Raw genomic sequence first — 21918 nt, forward strand, 5'->3', positions numbered from 1 at the left:
ATGCGACGACAGAGAATTGATCTCACAGAGCAAGGAGAAGTTGATCTACTAGAGCTAGGACAGTAATCCTATGAGACCGGGCGACAGTATGATCCATATTTACAGAGCCGAGGCGGGACAGTTGAAGCTACAAAGCAAAGACAGTTGGTCCTACAGAGAGAGAGAGGACAGTAGATCCTTAAGAGCGAGGACAGTGGATCCTATAAGGCTAACTATACCGATAATAAATCAACCGACAAAAAGTCACATGTAGATATCTGTGTAGATCTAGAAGTTGACAAGCTATATTTTAGAAGAACCGGAAATACCACTTTATCAAAAATGTAAATAGAATCTACTCTACCTCATAATCAATCACGTCAGCTCCCTGGGATTTTTCCATGAATTCAAACTCGTTTTCACTGATGTATTTATGATGGGATGGTTTTTCATATATCAGAAACAACCAAAACATGTACCATACTATACACACCGTTCCTGAAAAATATACATCATAAATTAAAATGTAAGTAAAAAACACAGCAGATATGACTCCGTGAAAATAATACAATTACAAAAAGCAATGCTACAATTGACTGAGAACATTGAAAACAGAAACAATCTAGAAATATTTTATTAAACCTATTACACCACACTCACTATCTCCAAGCATAGGCAAGAAAATCAGTGAAAGACTGACTAAACCGAATTAATATTCAATTTCATTCAATTTTCTTTAGATGTTTAGCCTGTTTTAACAAATTTATATATAACTGTCTGTATCATACACTTCTCATGGAAATACATCCATACTATCCACTTCCTACCGGAAGTCGATCATACAAAATAATCTGCACAATACAATAAAACCGATAAGTCGCCGTCTTATTATTCAACTACGGCGCAGAGGGAAAGCCAACAAATAATACTGGCTTCCAGGCCCACATGCCAACCCTACCAAAAGAGCAAAGATATACTCTCATTAACATCCAATCTAATTTCAGAGGACAAATAATCAATAACACAGCTCAAATAATTAAAACAATATAGATATCTGAAAAAAAAACAGCCTTCACTACAATACCTTTGAGGGAAGCCAATCAAATAGCATACTTGATATAAACCGTAACACATAACGCGCCACGAAAGTAGCACTATTAACATTGTAACATTTTTAAAATAAAAAACTCGCGAATATGGAAAATCAGTCGCAGCCATAGGTTTTGAGCCATACAATGCAGTTGAAAATCTATGTAAAAACTAGCACTGATATACTAGTATTACTATACGGCCTGGACAAACCAAACAACATTCATGATCATATTTTGAAACGGGTATCCAATCGAAGACACAACTCCAAGTATGCCAGCAGACCCCAACAAATGGCTTGATCGAACCACACCTAAATTATCACATATCAAGTATTTGATGACATGATAACAAATTTATATGACATTTTCCAGATATGAGCATATATATCACCGTCATAAGAGTGCAATAACAAATCAATACCGAAAATAAACAGGATAACATGTGAGCAATTAAGTTTATTTATATAAAATATCACCTTACATGACAACACAGCAGATACTTGACGGCTACGCTCACGGGGTGCTGTCCAATGTCGGAGAATACCGTAACATGCTGGATATAGTAAACCCTACAATTAAATGATATACCAACAAATTGTAGCAGTTCATGTCATTGAGAGAGACAATAAAAAAGAAACAAATTAAAAACTTATATGCTGCAGTGCCATACTTCAGTCATGAAGCGATCACTCCGAAAAAAACTTGGACATTTGGTATAACAATATGTATATTCAATAAGGTTATTATTATATTAGGACAGTAAAACAAGCAGAATTACAAGCAAACTGCAAAACAAAACATGTTTTAAGTCGTCATTGTTAATGTTTATATTAATATTTTAGCTTAAGTGCAGGAGAAAATAGCTTTTTATAACAAAAGAATATTGCGTAAGTTTTCTATCGTGTTTGGTGGTTCTTCTCAGGTACCCGCTCCTTCCTGAAAAAATACTACCTTCCTCCAACAGTCAAGCTAGGAAGTAGCCATTTGACCATAACAGTATCCCAAACAAAAACAAAACAAAAGTATATCGTTCTAAACATTACAGATATCAAGATAATTTCACTATAAAATGTATCATGACAATTAAATACAATAGTCTGTGCTCAAATTTGATAACTGAAAATACTGATGATTGCCACACAGTCTCTTTGTAAATATAAAATAAACATGTTTCGATTGCAACCAAAGTAGATATGCTATATTTTAAACTCTACAATCTATAGAGGGATAAAGTATCATTTAAAAACTGGCAATTTTGTGTTTGTTGTTGTTGTTGTTGTTTTGTTTTAAAGAAAGGACCAACTTGACTTGACACATAATAGAAAATACAGCTTCCTAGACATATAGACATAGTTTGAACATTCTTTTGCCCAAATTGGACAAATTCACTAAGAATTTCATAGATTTCAATACATTCCTGCAATAAAATTATTTCACTCAAAGATGAACATAGTATATCTTTAAATAGGATAATGTAACTATAAATTTCTGTTTTAAAAATCATCAAGGACAGTATATTTTAAATGGTAATAATATATGTACCTCTGCGAGTCCTTGGACACATCTAACACAACAAACGAGAGAAAACTGCCCATTATCTATACATATAGGTAGCAAAATGTTCAATAATGCCGAGGTGAATATACAGCCACCATATAACCTGGAAAATATCATTTGGTAAATATATATCATGTAATGTGAACAACATTTCCTTATTTAAGATTAACTTAAGATTGTTAATGCGATCAGACTTATGCGCTTGCTAGAAACTATGTATCTCCGCTGCTATAATACATGTATTATATTGGCATAGAATGTGTAATTGTAATATTTTCATCCTTTTTGCAATTTTGTTTTGTTTTAAATTGCACCATAGAATACACAATTTACGGAAACTTAATTAAAGATTAAACGAAACTCAGGATTTTTCCATTCGCTACAAAAATAATAAACTGATAATCTATTTATTTCAAAACCAGTAACTATTTTAATAGAATGTTTTTATAGTCTTCAGATCGGTATTATCATAAATATTGAGGTATGTTTTAGTATTAAATTAAAGGAACTCCACAGAGGTCCTAATGCCTGAATACATTTAATTTGAAAATCTTACAAATACCAAGTGAAGCTAAGCTGTCGATGATAACAAAGAAATATTATTTTTCTATGCGATTTTTAGCCGGGTAAGACTGAAAAGCGTTCACAATAAAAAGATTACTCTGGACAGAATGAGCTGAAATTTGTACACAAGTTATTGGTCGAGACCTACATCTTTTGGTGCATAAATCTAGTAAATATATTTCAAGTCCCGGCATGTAAATAAACCTCAGTGGAGTCTCTTTAAATGGTAGATATAAAATAAACTTACTTATGTGTCGGTAATATTGTTGTTAGGAAAGCGCCAGGAATTTGAGAGATCAGGAATCCCATATAGAAAATACTGTGTAGAAAACCAACCATCCGGCTATCCCAGTTTACCCGCGGAATCTGACGACGGAAAATATATTTCATATTTTGTAATAACACACATAAGAAGTTTCTTGTTTGTTTATTTGTTTGTTTGTTTGTTCGGGGATGTCGTTATTTTTTTTGTTGTTGTTATTGTAGTTTCCTCTCTTTTTATCTGGCTTTTATTTTTATCTTTGTTATAGTTTTATTTATATCTTTATAAAAAATATCAAAAACAGTGAGGTAATGTAAAGTCAGCACATTACAAACAAATGTAACAGATTTATATGACAAGCTGAAACACTGACATTGATTACATAATCCTTTATACATTGTCAATGATTTATACATTGTACTTGATGTTAATTTATTTTATACAATGTATTATACATTATTTCTTACATAAACGTTAAAATATTCCAGAGGTAAACATTAAAATATTCAAGGGCACTTTACAATAATTGCAATAAGGTATGGTTGTTTAAGCAAACAATGAGGACGCAAGTAATACAGATAGTTCGCAAGAACACCTGGGAAATAAGCTGATGACAGAGAAAGAAAATGGGAAATGTAAATTCAATCAAAGATAAGATTTTGTTTTATGCAAATATTAATGAAAAAAAGAAAAAGAAGCAGAAAAAGAAGCAGAAAATTTTATAGATAAATTTTGTTGATTAATGTAAATAAGGTGGAATTATTGTAATGAAATAGCTTACATTTATTTTGGCATCTATTGTTCCAACTTTTTCAAACGCTCTGTCGTCTAGAATCATAACAACCATCACCCCCACATTCGTCCGCATCGCGTACACTAGTAACAAGCCCAACCCTGACATAAACGTCACTATCAATCGTTTTGGAATATAAAACAGACTGGAACCCTGATTTCTTGCATTTGCAGAACGGTTCTCTGAATTTTGTTGATTTTTACCATTATCATTGTCCGAAATCTTCTCGTCACTGTTTCCGGAAGTATTCGGAACTTCTTCTTTAACGTTTCCAGCTTTTGTCTTCTGCCCGAGTATATCCGCTTTTTGGTTTAATGTGGTACCCTCGTGACGCTTTCTAACAACAGGGTCGTCTGCTTCGTGAAGTTTACTCATTGTAAATAAATCGACTTCTTTAAGTCATCTTGACTGCTGTAGCATAAAAAAGTAACATTAAAATCAAGTGTGTGTGCTAGTAAATAACAGAAGCACTTTTTTAGCAAATCTATATTAATTATTATGGAAATTGAAATTGTTTCCATTTCTATTATTGAGAGATCTTTGTAGGACAAAATAATGAAATGTTAGAATTTTACGATAATCTGTTATCTAAACTCTGAACACCTAATCCTACTAATATTTTAAAAGCATGTGCAATTTAAATTGTATGTTCAGAATAAGTGTACAATATTACTTATAGATCATCCAAACACAGTCTATAGTTAATCTTGTTTTTATTTAGACTTAAAAATATAGTTAAAATTGTTCAATATTTTTATTGTAAGTAACTTAATCGTATGCGTCTTATACAAGATAGAAAAACCAACTTCCGTACGCTGACAAGTTCTACAGTTCATATAATTATTAATCAATTCATTCATTCATCTTTTATTAATGACTATCATCAAAATATATCATATAATTAACCATATAAATTAATTGTGTCAGACATTACGCAAGTATGAATGTTGATATATGTTGTGAAAGGGCCAAATAACATTGAAAAAAAAACTTAAGTTTTCTTTATTGTATTACGAAAGCCTAATAGTGTCAAATGAAATAAAAAATAAAAATGCAAAGGCGTTATAACGCGAATAAAGGCGTTATTACGCGAATCAAAAGGCGTAATAACGCGAATAAAGGCGTTATAACGCGAATCAAAAGGCGTAATTACGCAAATCAAAAGGCGTAATAACGCGAAAAAAGACGTAGCAACGCAAATAAAGGCGAAGTAACGCGAATAAAGGCGTTATAACGCGAATCAAAAGGCGTAATAACGCGAATAAAGGCGTTATAACGCGAATCAAAAGGCGTAATAACGCGAATAAAGGCGTAATAACGCGAATTAAAAGGCGTAATAACGCATTTATTTGCGTTATAACGCGAAACAAAAGGCGTAATAACGCAAATCAAAAGGTGTAGTAACGCGAATAAAGGCGTTGTAACGCGAACCAAAAGGCGTACTAACGCCACTTCAAACGCATTATAATGCCAATTTAATACCATATTTGTACTAATCAAATGGCCTAGTAACGTGAGAAAGGAAGACCAATATTGATCTGAATTTATTGCTCCAGATATAAACTCGTATAGAATTATGTAATAGAAAGAGCAGCTATCAGATTTGTACGAGGGGGCGTAGCCCCCGAGTATAAATCAGATTGCCAAGTGTTTTGATGTTCTTTCTCTTTTGTATCATAGTCAAACATAAAAACACGTTCCCTGATACCACAATGTGAAACCCCACAAAAAGGTAACCAATGAACGAGCAACTGAATATGATATTTCCATCGCTATCCCTTTCTCTGTCGTCACAATATGTAAACCCCGGACAAAATGAACCAATCAATGGGCATGCTCTTATGGAACAGAATTAATGCATTTATTCCATCTTGCTTTATGATATCGGAACTTACATTATGTTTGCTTCTATACTTCTTTATGACAATGAAAACCTGCGTTTTGCTGAATTCAATCATGCCTTGTGATTACTGAACGCACTTTCATGTAATTGCAACCTTGTGTGTTCCCTTCTAAACCATCAAACTCACATATTTTAATATGCTATGTGTTTAATTGCATCCTTTCTTAAGGACAACGTATTATGTTTGGTGTTTAAGATAACATTCTTTATAACTATATGTAACATGGTAGGTGTATCTTTAATTTGCTATAAATCTGCCACTGATATTGTCGACATTATGTCAAAATAAACTATTCATTTTGATCAATAATTGGCGAATTTGATGTGTCTTAGCATTTATATGCTTCAATATATTCACTGATTACAAATATAATGCAATATATGATCACTGCGCATCGACAACAAAGATGACAACGATAGCGATATTATAGTCGCATGTGACAGTACGCACTAAGCAGTTGGCAGTAAGCATAATGCGAGTTGCAATAATTTGTGTTCATATTATGACAGCAGGTGTCGCTTTGTCGGTACATCCCGTTATTTTCCGGATGATCCCGTATTTTGGCACGTGGAGTAAACAAAGTTACGTCCACTTTATATAGGGGCGTATACAGAACAGTGACATGCAAATTTACTGAAAAGCAAGAGAACACGATGCGACAGACGAAAAGTGCGTGTTTTTGAAGATTCCGCCAGCATGTGGAAAAAAAGTTATATATGTCTCTAATAACTCATCCTACAAGTGGCAACTCACCTCTTATACAATTGTTTTTACTTCTTTTTGAGCGTGTGTGATAAGTGAAATTGAATTTTATCAAACTTAAGGTGGCACAAAGGTGACATGTGTGTATTTTTATTTATCTCGTGCGCACGAGATACTGTGTCGTGGCCACGGGTTACTAAGTCGTGGCCACGAGATAATTTAGTCGTGGGAACGAGATACTATGTTGTGGCCACGAGTTACTAAGTCGTGGCAACGAGATAATTAAGTCGTTTGAACGAGATAACTAAGTCGTGGCCACGAGTTACTAAGTCGTGGCCACGAGATAAATAAGTCGTTGGAACAAGTTACTATGTCGTGGCCACGAGAAAGTTTAGTCGTGGCCACGAGAAAGTTAATTCGTGCGAACGAGATAAATAACCAATCAAATTACACTTTTTATATTAATTTTCCTAACAAGGATGCCCCTACTTCACTTGCCCGTAAAAGTGCCATCTATACAAGTTAATGATTGGTCAAAGATTTAGCGTCATTGTGACCCTGATTTCTGACCAAATTGCCTAAAAATTATTAGGTGTCATCTACTTATATTTTTAGGTTATATAAACTACGGCTAATTCTTTCTAAATCATTCATCAGGCAAGGATTTTACATGAAGTGTCATGTTTATCTTACCTGTGACCTCAAACATCCTTATAGGATATCTACTGTCCATGGGCAATGTCCCTTCCCAATAAAATAAACCAGGACTAAGTCCCTCTCAAGTTATGGTATGAACAATGTTAACAGGCCTTTGTACGTACAAAATGACCAATTCTATCATAGAATTGTCCCAACAAAGGGCTATAACTTAGTCAAAATTAATGTCTGATTTATGGGCCTTATGATCCTAAAGACATGTATTAAGTTCAAAGTGAACACTTCAGTATTTTCAAAGATTAATGTTGCACGTAAATCTTTAAACAGAAATTTTCTAAGTTTAAAAAATCATGGTGTAATCTTATTTAATTATCTCGTCTGCACGACTTAGTTATCTCGTTCCCACGACTTAAACGACTTAGTAACTCGTGGCCGTTACATAGTATTTCGTGGCTACGATATAGTATATCGTTCCCTTGACTTAACTATCTCATGGCCACGACTTAGTAACTCGTGGCCACGACACAGTATCTCGTGCGCACGAGATAAATAAACACACACACACATGTCACTTAGTAACTCGTGGCCACGACTTATTACAGCACAAACTTGATTTTTTTTTGTAAAATAAAATAAATATAATTTGGCTTCACACAAACATTGTGCTTTAAATCCTTTACACTGTAAGTGGGCAGTATGAATATTCATGTATAGTGTTATTACAAAAATATATATGGAAGATTCTTTTAAAGACAGGCACAACTTTACTTGACCCGTAATAAGGAAAGCAGATTCCTATACATGATGAGTATGTGTTTTTATTTAAATAAAACATATTTAGTAAGAATTTTATAGACCTCAATAAATTTCTGTGATAAAAATATATTACTGAAAGATGTGTATAGTATATCTTTTAGCACAAATGTATGTGATTGTGGTGGTGTGTGCGGGATGTCTGATCTATAATCAGACACACATATGCCCAACATTTATAATTGACTATGCACATGTCACAAAAATAAACAACTTCCTTCTTTCCTTATTATACATGTATGTTTTAATGTGTTACATACCTATTCGCCAATATTAGTGACTCTGAGACATTTATTAAGTTAAAAGGCCAGTTAATAACTTTTGCTTTTAATGTCCAAGTCATAAGATAAAAACTTTCGCAATGGCAATACCTGGGCAGGTGCTTAACAAGTGGATGACAGCATTATATGTTTTGATAAGGGAATACACTAAGACCACTATTGCATGAAACTTACACGTATATATTCCATCCCAGCTCATCAACGTATCTTTTGGGGTAGGTGCAGCCTTTAAGCCAAGGCCTTAATCCGTCACTGTACGTATAACTGCCCCATTGAATAACTGTTTACGAGCATATTTTTTCTATTAGACTGTATACATATACATGTATAAAATTATATTGCATAATCCTTACTACTTGTATTTATATTCTTTCCACTGCAATTTATGTATTAAGCGCTTGGTACGTATTTATATCATTGTCGCCCTATAACCACGATGGCCCTAACGGTATTCCGTAATATATACATGTACGGAAAATTCCGATGATAGGCGAATCATGGAAAAAATCCGTTGATATCGATAACAGAGTTCTCGCCCCTTAACAGTTCACAATTCGCTAGACATTGTTTAAATTGTTTATCATAATGTAAGATGATCAAACATAATCCACAAAGCCTAAGACACCGAGCTTTATTAAGCATAAACACTGAATAATGGATATAAGCGAAAGCTAATAGTAATCACGCCATGCGAGCTGTAAATCAATTAAGTCACATTTTAACAAAATCCATCAGGGAACAAAAAATAGTCAATTTTAAATGACTTCTACATAAAAGTAATACAAGAAAAACTAAACCGTAAATATTTTGTATAGAGCATGAAGAAAGGTAGCTTATACATAACGGTATATGACGTTAACATTTTAGTATTCCAAATGGCTCGTTCCAGTTTAATAGTTATCACTCAATGAAAGCATTGGTCACTACGTAATGTTTGAATGAAATAATGAAAAATGGAATCGAGAATAATACATCGTTTAAATATCATAAAGCAAGATGGAATCAATCATAATGCAAGTTCTAATGTCATGTAGCAAGATGGGATTAAGCAAAATGCAAGTTCCAATGTCATCAAGCAAGATGGAATCAAGCATAATGCAAGTTCCAATGTCATCAAGCAAGAAAGAATAAATGCATTAATTCTGTTCCATATGCTCTGGGGTGCGGGTAACTAATACCTGCACTCCAGTTAACGCACTGTGCATGTATGTGTATACGATTTAACTCTGTCACATTTTTAACAGATAGGTCCCCAAACTATGATACAAATAATATATATTTACAATAACTAACATTCTATTTGCGCAGTAATAATGCAAACTATTTGCCATAAACTAATGAAGACTCTTTAATATTTGCCAATACAAGGTGACTTGGTGCCTTATAGGTCCATTTGACTGGACGTAAATATAGTTACTCTGAATTCACATGTATCACATCATTGATTTTACACATGTCACTATAGTAAATGAATTTCTTTTCTTTCCTTTTCTTATCTTATCTTATATCTTATCTTATCTTATATGTGCGTCATATGTTCAATTATTTTCGGATATATCCTGTTTGATTACCTAATAACCTCTAGTATCTTCTAATTATGTGAATGCCATTCCTAAGTAAGCTATAGGTAATAGGCTATAGGGAACAAGATTTGGGAAAACGTAAGGTATAAGTTAGTCACATTAGGGTGATTATTGATAGGTATGCTTAAATGGGGGATATTGTTTCAGTTAAGTCACAATTATAGGAATCATTGCCTTCTTTGTCTATGTAAAAAAGTATTTATAGTTGGGTTATAACGCCTTTTGTTTTGCGTTATTACGCCTTTTGGTTAGCGTTATTACGCCTTTTGATTCGCGTTATAACGCCTTTATTCACGTTATTACGCCTTTTGATTCGCGTTATTACGCCTTTTGGTTAGCGTTATTACGCCTTTTGATTCGCGCTATAACGCCTTTATTCGCGTTCGTACGCCTTTTGATTCGAGTTTGTACGCCTTTTGATTCGCGTTATAACGCCTTTGATTCTCGTTATAACGCCTTTATTTGCGTTATAACGCCTTTCAATTCGCGTTATAACGCCTAATTTCGCGTTATAACGCCTTTGATTCACATTATAACGCCTTTTGTTTCGCGTTATAACACGAATAAAGGCGTTATAACTCCTTTTGATTCGCGTAATTACGACTTTTGTTTCGCGTTATAACGCCAATAAAGGCGTTACTACGCCTTTTGATTCGCGTTATAACGCTTTTATTCACGTTATTACGCCTTTTGATTCGCGTTATAACGCCTTTATTCGCGTTATTACCTTTTGATTCGCGTTTTACGCCTTTATTCGCGTTAGAAAGCCTTTTGATTTGCATTATTACGCCTTTTGGTTCGCGTTACTACGCCTTTATTCGCGTTACTACGCCTTTTGACTTGCGTTATTACGCCTTTTGTTTCGCGTTTTAACGCGAATAAAAGCGATATTACGCCTTTTGATTCGCGTTTTAACGCCTTTATTCGCGTGATTACACCTTTTGATTCGCGTTAAAACGCCTTTATTCGCGTTATTACGCCTTTTGATTCGCGTTATAACGCCTTTATTCGCGTTACTTCGCCTTTATTTGCATTTCTACGCCTTTTTCATGCGTTATTACGCCTATTGATTTGCGTAATTACACCTTTTGATTCGCGTAATAATGCTTTTATTCGCGTTATAACGCCTTTGCATTTTAATTTTTTTATTTTATTTTACACTATTAGGCTTTCGTACGAAAGCCTAATAGTGTCAAATGAAATAAAAAATAAAAATGCAAAGGCGTTATAACGTGAATAAAGGCATTATTACGCGAATCAAAAGGCGTAAGAACGCGAATAAAGGCGTAGCAACGCAAATCAAAAGGCGTAATAACGCGAATAAAGGCGTAGCAACGCGAATAAAGGCGTTATAACGCGAATCAAAAGGCGTAATAACGCGAATAAAGGTGTTATAACGCGAATCAAAAGGCGTAGTAACGCCTTTATTCGCGTTATAACGCGAATCAAAAGGCGTAGTAACGCGAATAAAGGCGTAATAACGCGAATAAAAAGGCGTAATAACGCGAATAAAGGCGTAATAACGCGAATCAAAAGGCGTAATAACGCGAATAAAGGCGTAATAACGCAAATCAAAAGGCGTAGTAACGCGAACCAAAAGGCGTAATAACGCAAATTAAAACACATTATAATGCCAATTTAATACCATATTTATACTAATCAAATTCGCGAGAAAGGAAGACCAATATTGATCTGAATTTATTGCTCAAGATATAAACTCGTATACAATAATACAATATACATTTACAATAACTTTCATTCCATTTGCACAGTAATTATGCAAACTATTTGTCATAAACTAATAAAGACTCTTTAATATTTGCCAATATAAGATGACTTGGTGACTTATAGGTTATAAAGTATTACCTCCTTCAAATAACAATCCTCCTATGAAGTTTGAATATTGTGGGCCAAATGGAACTTAAGTTATGCTCCCGAAACCAAATTGCTTACGGACGGACGGACAGACAGACATACAGACGGACGGACGCACGTTCCAACATTTTGGGTTTAGGGGCTATTTTCTTTGTTATTTTCTTTGTTCTCTTAAGGGCTACTAGCCCATAAACCCTTTGGTCACGGATTGAACCTATTGTTCTCTTTTGTTCTCTTTACTGTTATATAGCCCCTAAACCCAAAATGATTGCTCGGACGTACGGACGCCAGGGGTTATAACATAATATGCCCGAAATTCTTTCGGGCATATAATAAAACGTACATCTAGATCAATTCATTTAAATCAACATTGTTCTTCCTTCCATACATTAATAGGCCACTGTTTGGAATTTATATGGTATTAAATTAGCGTTATAACGCCTTTTGTTTTGCGTTATTACGCCTTTTGGTTCGCGTTATTACGCCTTTTGATTCGCGTTATAACGCATTATTCGCTTTAGTACGCCTTTTGATTCGCGTAATTACGCCTATTGTTTCGCGTTATAACGCGAATCCAAAGGCGTAATTACGCGAATCAAAAGGCGTACTAACGCGAATAAAGGCGTTATAACGCGAATCAAAAGGCGTAATTACGCGAATCAAAAGGCGTACTCACTCGAATAAAGGCGTTATAACGCGAATCAAAAGGCGTCATAACGCGAATAAAGGCGTTATAACGCGAATCAAAAGGCGTAATAACGCGAAAAAAGGCGTAGCAACGCGAATCAAAAGGCGTAGTAACGCCTTTATTCGCGTTATAACGCGAAACAAAAGGCGTAATAACGCCTTTATTCGCGTTATAACGCGAATCAAAAGGCGTAATAACGCGAATAAAGGCGTTATAACGCGAATCAAAAGGCGTAATAACGCGAAAAAAGGCGTAGCAACGCGAATCAAAAGGCGTAGTAACGCCTTTATTCGCGTTATAACGCGAAACAAAAGGCGTAATAACGCCTTTATTCGCGTTATAACGCGAATCAAAAGGCGTAATAACGCGAATAAAGGCGTTATAACGCGAATCAAAAGGCGTAATAACGCGAATAAAGGCGTTATAACGCGAATCAAAAGGCGTAATAACGCGAAAAAAGGCGTAGCAACGCGAATCAAAAGGCGTAGTAACGCCTTTATTCGCGTTATAACGCGAAATAAAAGGCGTAATAACGCCTTTATTCGCGTTATAACGCGAAACAAAAGGCGTAATTACGCGAATAAAAGCGTTATAACGCGAATCAAAAGGCGTACTAACGCGAATAAAGGCGTTATAACGCGAATCAAAAGGCGTAATAACGTGAATAAAGGCGTTATAACGCGAATCAAAAGGCGTAATAACGCGAACCAAAAGGCATAATAACGCAAAACAAAAGGCGTTATAACGCTAATTTAATACCATATAAATTCCAAACCGTGGCCTAGTAATGTAAGATAGGAAGAACAATTTGATCTAAATAAATCGATCAAGACGTACGTTTTATTTTCAATTCTGTACGGATACGTCCTAAGGCCACAGTCTGATTTTTTAAATCTTTTATTAGGAAATGCTTTCGTCAGATTAAAGGTTAACTTTCACCCAACTATAGATACTTTTCTACATAGACAAAGAAGGGAATGTCTCCTATAATTGTGACTTAACTGAAACACTATCCCCCATTTAAACATACTTATCAATAATCACCCTAATGTGACTAACTTATACCTTACGTTTTCCCAAATCTTGTTACCTATAGCATATTACCTATAGCTTAATTAGGAATGGCATTCACATAATTAGAAGATACTAGATGTTATAAGGTAATCAAATAGGATATATCCGAAGATAATTGAACATATGACGCACATATAAGATAAGATAAAATAAGATAAGAAAAGAAAAGAAATTCATTTACTATAGTGACATGTGTAAAAGCAATATATGATACATGTGAATTCAGATTAACTGTATTTACGTCCAGTCCAATAAACCTATAAGGCACCCAGACACCTTAAATTGGCAAATATTAAAGAGTCTTCATTAGTTTATGACAAATAGTTTGCATTATTACTGCGCAAATGGAATGTTAGTTATTGTAAATATATATTATATTATTCTATACGAGTTTATATCTTGAGGAATAAATTCAGATCAATATTGGTCTTGCTTTCTTACGTTTCCAGGCCATTTGATTAGTATAAATATGGTATTAAATTGGCATTATAATTCGTTTTAATTGGCGTGAGTACGCCTTTTGGTTCGCGTTACAACGCCTTTATTCGCGTTACTACGCCTTTTGATTTGCGTTATTACGCCTTTCATTTCGCGTTATAACGCCTTTATCGCGTTATTACGCCTTTTGATTCGCGTTATTACGCCTTTATTCGCGTTATTACGCCTTTTGATTCGCGTTATTAGCTTATTACACCTTTTGATTCGCGTTATAACGCCTTTATTCGCGTTGCTACGCCTTTATTTGCGTTGCTACGCCTTTTTTCGCGTTATTACGCCTTTTGATTTGCGTAATTACGCCTTTTGATTCGCGTTATAACGCCTTTATTCGCGTTGCTACGCCTTTATTTGCGTTGCTACGCCTTTTTTCGCGTTATTACGCCTTTTGATTTGCGTTATTACGCCTTTTGATTCGCGTTATAACGCCTTTATTCGCGTTGCTACGCCTTTATTTGCGTTGCTACGCCTTTTTTCGCGTTATTACGCCTTTTGATTTGCGTAATTACGCCTTTTGATTCGCGTTATAACGCCTTTATTCGCGTTATTACGCCTTTTGATTCGCGTAATAACGCCTTTATTCGCGTTATAACGCCTTTGTATTTTTATTTTTTATTTCATTTGACACTATTAGGCTTTCGTACTTTCGTATATATGCATGTGGATATGTTTAAATACTTTTAGTTGATGTTTTTCTATGATGATGATGATTATTATCGTTGTAATCATTATCATCATCATCATCATCATAATGTAAGACAATAAACATCTTATGGTGTGTAATTTACAAAAATAAACATCTTTTGGTGTGTAATACAAAACATTAAACATTCTGTTATTAGATATATAAGACAATAAACATCTTATTGTGTTTAATGTAAGACAGTGAACATCCTATGATGTGTCATGTAAGACAGTGAGCATTCTATTGTGTTTAATGTAAGACAGTGAACATGATGTGATGTGTAATGTAAGACAGTGAACAGCGTATTGTGTGTGATTTAAGACAGTGAACATCCTATGGTGTGAAATGTAAGACAGTGAACATTCTATGGTGTTTAATGTAAGACTGTGTGAAATGTAAGACAGTGAACATCCTATGGTGTGTGATTTAAGACTGTGAACATCCTACGATGTGTCATGTAAGACAGTGAACAGCCTATGTTTTGTAAAATTTAAGACAGTGAACATCCTACGATGTGTCATGTAAGACAGTGAACATCCCATGGTGTGTGATTTAAGACGGTGAACATCCTATGGTGTATAATGTAAGACAGAGAACATCCTATGGTGTGTAATTTAAGACCGGGAACATCCTACGATGTGTCATGTAAGACAGTGAACATCCTATGGTGTATAATGTAAGACAGTGAACATCCTATGGTGTATAATGTAAGACAGTGAACATCTTATGGTGTGTGATTTAAGACGGTAAACATCCTACGATGTGTCATGTAAGATAGTGAACATCCTATGGTGTGTAATTTAAGACAGTGAACATCCTACGATGTGTCATGTAAGACGGTTAACATCCTATGGTGTGTAATGTAAGACAGTGAACATCCTATGGTGTGTGATTCAAGACGGTGAACATCCTATGATGATTAATGTAAGACAGTGTACATCCTGTCATGTGTTATCTGAGATAGTGAACACCCTATGGTGTGTAATGTAAAACATTGAACATCCTATGGTTTGGTAATGTAAGACAGTGAACATCTTTTGGTGCGTAATGTAACTTACAGTAAGACCGTAAACATCCAATGGGGTATAATATAAGATAATAAACATCGTATGCTTGTAATATTAGACAGTGAACATCCTATTGTGTGTAATATAAGACAGTGAACATGCTATGGTGTGTAATGTACGACCGTGAACATCCAATGGTGTGTAATTTAAGACAGTGAACATCCTATGGTGTGTAATTTAAGACAGTGAACATCCTATTATAAGATATATTATTAGACAATAAACATCCTTTGATGTGTAATTTGAATGATACAATATACAGTCCGTGATGATTGATTGATGCCAGTAAAGGAAATTTGTTTCGCAGATGAAAATGTGACAACATGTGATATTTGGGAGACACTGTAATAAATAATATACATGTACGTATCATATATATAACATGAAGAATGGTTAACTTAATGAATGATGAAAAAAAAAAAACTACAATAGAAAATAGTAACAATGGAAACGAATGGATGATGTTTTGAATCCCCTTCCAAATCGTTTGTGTAGTAAGTCGATTTTCTCTCTATTTGTCTTTTTTGTGTGCTGAAGTTAAGTGAGTTTAGTCAGTATTTAGCTTTCATATGTAACATTTTACAATCTGCGAAGTCCAATTTATGTAAAAGTCACTGTTAAACTTATAATCAATCATTTTAATCCTTTACTCACGTGTATATTACTCATATTATACATATTTTTTATTTGTCCTTCACTTTTAAAATGTGCTAAGTATGAAAGACGCATATATTCCGCGATGAAAGCTATATTTTGTTTTCCCTTCACTTTACTTCACTGAATTTATAAATTGCTATATGAGTTTATAAGATTAAACATGAATCATAAGATCAGCCAATTTTTTATATCATTATGTGAAACAAAGTATGCAATGTTTTAATTCCGCATGTTTACAGATAATCAAGAGATCGTTTCAATAAATAAGCTACACTGAAAAACATCAAACCTGTATAAAAGACCAGCTTCGAATAAAAATTGCTTTGATAAAATATGTCAAATAATTTTATCGTTGTTCAGAAGAACTAATACAGAAAGACTTACATTAAAAGTTACTTACACTTGCATCTATAGACAAGTTTTACTGTACGGCCACGAATATGTCCATTTATATTTTGTAACTACAGTCGCTAGAATAGAAACAGAAGCGGAAATAAAATAGTTAAACAACAAAAACATCATGGTGAATTGTTTGCTGTTACCAGCTGTCGGTTCATTTTCTGCGTCAAAACATTTTTTTTATATTGAATCACTTTTCAATGTAAAACTCGCTAACAAATTCTATTAAAAGCTTCGTCAGTACATTCATTATTTACTGTAATTATACAGTGTTTATAATGTATATTGTATAATGATACCATGTATGATATCAAAATGATGCGGGTATTAAGCGCAGAGAAAAACTGAAAAGGGTTTAGAAACCATGTTTGATAGTGATCTGGTTAAACTGCATAAAATAAAACCATAATCCAGATCGTATGAACATTTCCTATCTTTGCATTGTACTGTTCAATCATTTTTGTGTCATCAAAACATTATCACTGTGCTTTCAGGGATGTTATATTTCCGATCCTTAATTAAAGATCGTTCAGCACATTATTGTTGTGCTTTTGGTACTTAAGTTCTTTCTATTTGGCTATTTTCTAGTAGGGTGTCTTGAATTACTGTTTATCACCCTAGGCATAGCATGTGGCTGCATTAAAACCTCTGTCTTTGAGTCGCTTATCTGTTGATATGCAAGCTCCATAACTCTGATCACCCTTATTCTATATTCCATTTTTGTTTAGTTCTGCCCATTGTTTTATTTTTCTCGTTAAGGGCTACAGCATTCTTTAACTTCGGGGACCATACGCGCTTTTCATGGAAATGACACTAACTGCTAACGTGTCACATGAAGATTCCAAATGATAATTGCCGCTATGAATACATCTGTTTCAATTTCCATATTTTACATGTTTGAATTATTACTAAGCCGGTGCTAGGGACGTGGTACGGTATTTGCACTTTACAGTACCGTCCAATGAACAGGCTCTATCAAACCGAGCCTGCAACATTTTCAATTTATCGTTTTGTTGCGTTCCAGGGACTCTATTACTCTCTATTAAAATTACGGTCACATCGCACCCAGTCTCATCCTGGGCCGGTATTAATAATTAAGCCATTTAGGCTTAAGGTTAAGTCGGAATTGGCCTGTTTAAATTCTAGGTTATAAAAAGATGACAGAGATGTACATGTCCTAGTACAAGGTATCGGACCTGGACAAACAAAACGGCAGGGAGGCACCCGTCCTGGTACCAGGTATCGGATCTGGACAAACAAAACGGTAGGGAATCGCCCGTCCTGGTACCCGGTATTGGACTCGAACCATAAACCGCACTTTTTAACTTGTTGCTACATGTAGTATCAGGTGACAACTACAGCTAAATTCAACAAGCTGCAAAATTATCAAACCGTTTAAAATACATTATTAAATGTGTTTAAATCTTTACTGTCCAGAATTGAGAACATTTTATATATGGATTATGCAATCAACTGAAACTTGATACAACACGTAAATTCAAAGTTTTCAGTGTTTTTATTATCTATTAACTACCACTAAATAAATTCAACTGAAAATATTTCACGGAATTACAATGATCGTTTCTTAAAAAAATAACAGAATAAATATATTAATTCTCTTTTAAAAATCACTAAATTCTGATGATTCATCCTAAAAACTAATGATATACTCACATATTGAAAGTCCAAACAGAACTTATTTAAACTATCCTGGTATCATAACTTGATTGTACCTTATGTAATGTATGATCAAATATATATTAGCAAGTAATGCATAACTACGTTCAATTATGGAAAAATATATCATACATACATTAAGTTCATATTGAAGGCTGCCTGTCTTCTGGGAAAAAGTAAATTCGAATTTATAGACGAACATACGAGTGTTGGAAATAGCGATTTTTAGCAGTTTATAGTGATGTCACGGCCATATCTCTTCTATCTTTCTCTTTTCCTGATTTTTTTCTTTCTCTTTTTGTAATTCAAACTTGAGTTTAAAAATCATAACTTATTTTCGGTCAATGAAAAGGACTATAACGTTATTGAAGTATCTAAAGCAAATAAATATATCCATTTATAAAATTTACATTTTCTCGATTACTTTAAATCATTTACTTTAAAAGCAGCACGAGAAACTGGCACTTTTCACATATATAACACTACAAAAAGTAAATCACTTTTTTAGAGCTCTTTATTTTTTATAGAACAAGCACGCGCGCTATCTTGTGCATACAGCTGTCGCAAATTCAATACATTATTTCCTTTCTGTACATTCAATCTAAACAGTATATAATTTACAGCTAGTTACATGAGAGAAAGTCACGACGTATCAATGCTATATTTCTATTTATATACACACCGATTATTTCTAACTTTTCGAACAATTAGATCTATCACCAGTTTACCCTTAAAGCTTATCGTATTGATCTTGCATTAAAATTTGTACATTTTACGTGTATTAACATATGAAAAACAGTTTATGACACTTTTTCTGTTGTTTTTCACGTCCTGTGAGCCTTGACTTTTCTATTTACATTTAGATCTACAAGTATACCTTACGATAAATTTATTCAAAACGTATTGATTTTACATTTGTAAACATACATTTTTTGTTTACGTATGAGAGGAGAATATTTTATACACCTCGTCATACCTGAACTATACTATATTAAATATGTATATCTTGAGGCTAACTCACATTTTCAGATAATTATTTATTTACTAGTTTAACGCACAGGGGTAAGACGCTTTGATCTGATATTATCCCCTACCGCTACCCCCCCCCCCCCCCCCATAAAAAATACAATGTTAAAAACATTTTCAGCATTTAGTTCATTACAACAATAATATAACACTATTATGCAATTTTTATAATACTTTAGGCTGCTAGGCTGCTGGGCTGCTAACTTCACAAATTTCGAAGCATCAGAATGAAAAAAAAGATGTTAAGATAAAGTTCAACATCTTAAAAATAAAGATCACGATATTGAAATGGGCGTGGAATGATCTAAGGAAGTGTTATTTATAATATGTATTTCCGACCATTTTCATGTTTGTACTATTCTTAGTTTTCTTTAGGCTGTTAGGCTGCCAGGCTGTTAGGCTGCCAACTTCACATACATCATTACTGGTTTGGGAGATAAACTCGGTGTTGTTGGGGCATATTTCATTTATTTCAATTTTGTTTACGTATTCTGATGAATTGCACCATAATAAACTTCAGCTCTTCGATATTCCGGTATCACCATAAAAGTTATATTTAGAAACAAAACGGGTAATTTTAGGAGGCCCTGGAAGAGGTACGTAAAAAGGACATTTTTAACGCGCCCGATCGAGTAGATAATTCCGGCTCTTTGTTTTTCTTCTTAAATCATTTTTAATGAGTAAATTAAAACGTAGAATAACATGTTACGCCATTTTATTATTCCTTTGCTGCTAGTCATATATGTCAAATAAAAAAAATTTGTATCAGAATTTTTGAGAATTACGTTAGTATAATAAATACATGTATTTATGATAACATGATATTAAATATGCAACGTACTATGTAACATATAATTCATTTTAACGTAAATACGTTTTTTTGGTTTGTTCTTTTTTAAGTATGTCATAGGGTGAGAAAAATGTGCTGCCTGAAAGGGACTCATAAAAAGTAACCCTGTACGGGCCTCAAAATGAGCATGTACTGCGCATGCGTACAGCAATCGGATTTCCCGTACTATTTATAGGCATGTTTTGTAAACAAACGGGTAAAAGTCTGTGCTATTTTTTTAAATATCTTACCAAACTTGACAAAATTTCCAGATATTGTCGAATTCCAGCGTTCGTACGAGATGGTGAGCTTGATTACATTAAAAAAGCCGATAACTCGATTAAATTATAAAAAACCGAGTTTATCAACCAGCCGAAGTTATCTCCCCAACCAGTATAGTATTGTAACAAACGACTTTCATTTATATTTTTGGAGGATGTAGCAAGGACTGGAAGGGGTGTAGCGCCGGCAGCGGCACAGATTATCGGCGTGGGACCAAGCCATACCTCCGAGGTATGTACTGTATAGTTAATAGAATCAGTAATATAGTTTTTGATAGAATTGTTTGATTTTGTATTGACATGTATTTTGAATGTGTTGAAGTATATTTGGGTAGTATAGTGGGTCCTGGGGGTGGTACCTTGGATGTAGGGCTTGGTCATGTACGCCGATAACCTGTGTGTAGCGATAGATCATTTGAAGCGCCTTATTCCTGTGGTTATACAACATATACTGTAGTAGCTTAGATCTACTTAAATAATCTTACATTGGAATGCAAAGGTTTGATTATAAAGTTCGTAATATTTTTCACCTAATGTCTGTAACAATATAACTCAAGACTTACTCATTACCATAGAAGTCTGCTATGTTCTGTAACATTATGTCAAATATTAAAGCCATTCATATTTTTCTCAATTCCTGCTACTGTCTATATCAGCTGAGATAAAACCTTGCCGCGTAATTACGTCACATGTGAGTCTACTGTATGATGACGTCATATGATTTGCAGCAAAACAAAACTAAATTAAGGAAAAAGTAGATTTTTAAATATACTCAGTACAGTAGAATGAAACCATAAAAAACATTAAAGTAATCTAGACACATTAAATGGTTAAACTGGACAAAAGCAGGGTGAATCGGATACATTGTTGAGAAGGTTTATAAGGTAACTCCTCCATTCCACAGGCACCAGACATACTATATACTATAGAATAATATTCTTTATATATAGTATTATGAGCGTATATGGGTAAAATAATT

The 21918-nt window shown here is 34.0% G+C and overlaps 1 protein-coding gene across 1 annotated transcript; it reads right to left on the minus strand.

The window, feature by feature from the left end:
- Positions 1-334: 334 nt before the first annotated feature.
- On the minus strand, positions 335-21611 carry LOC132752296 (vesicular glutamate transporter 3-like). Its single transcript, XM_060742605.1, has 7 exons — positions 21510-21611; positions 4235-4657; positions 3439-3557; positions 2613-2730; positions 1547-1639; positions 909-933; positions 335-477 (listed from the first exon to the last, which is right to left on the minus strand). Exons 2-7 carry the CDS (start codon positions 4619-4621, stop codon positions 335-337), a joined length of 885 nt encoding a protein of 294 aa, XP_060598588.1. The 5' UTR covers positions 4622-4657; positions 21510-21611.
- Positions 21612-21918: the final 307 nt, after the last annotated feature.

Source organism: Ruditapes philippinarum, unplaced genomic scaffold, assembly GCF_026571515.1.
Source record: "Ruditapes philippinarum isolate M1 unplaced genomic scaffold, ASM2657151v2 ctg12786_1_1_1_1, whole genome shotgun sequence".
Lineage (NCBI taxonomy): Eukaryota > Metazoa > Mollusca > Bivalvia > Venerida > Veneridae > Ruditapes > Ruditapes philippinarum.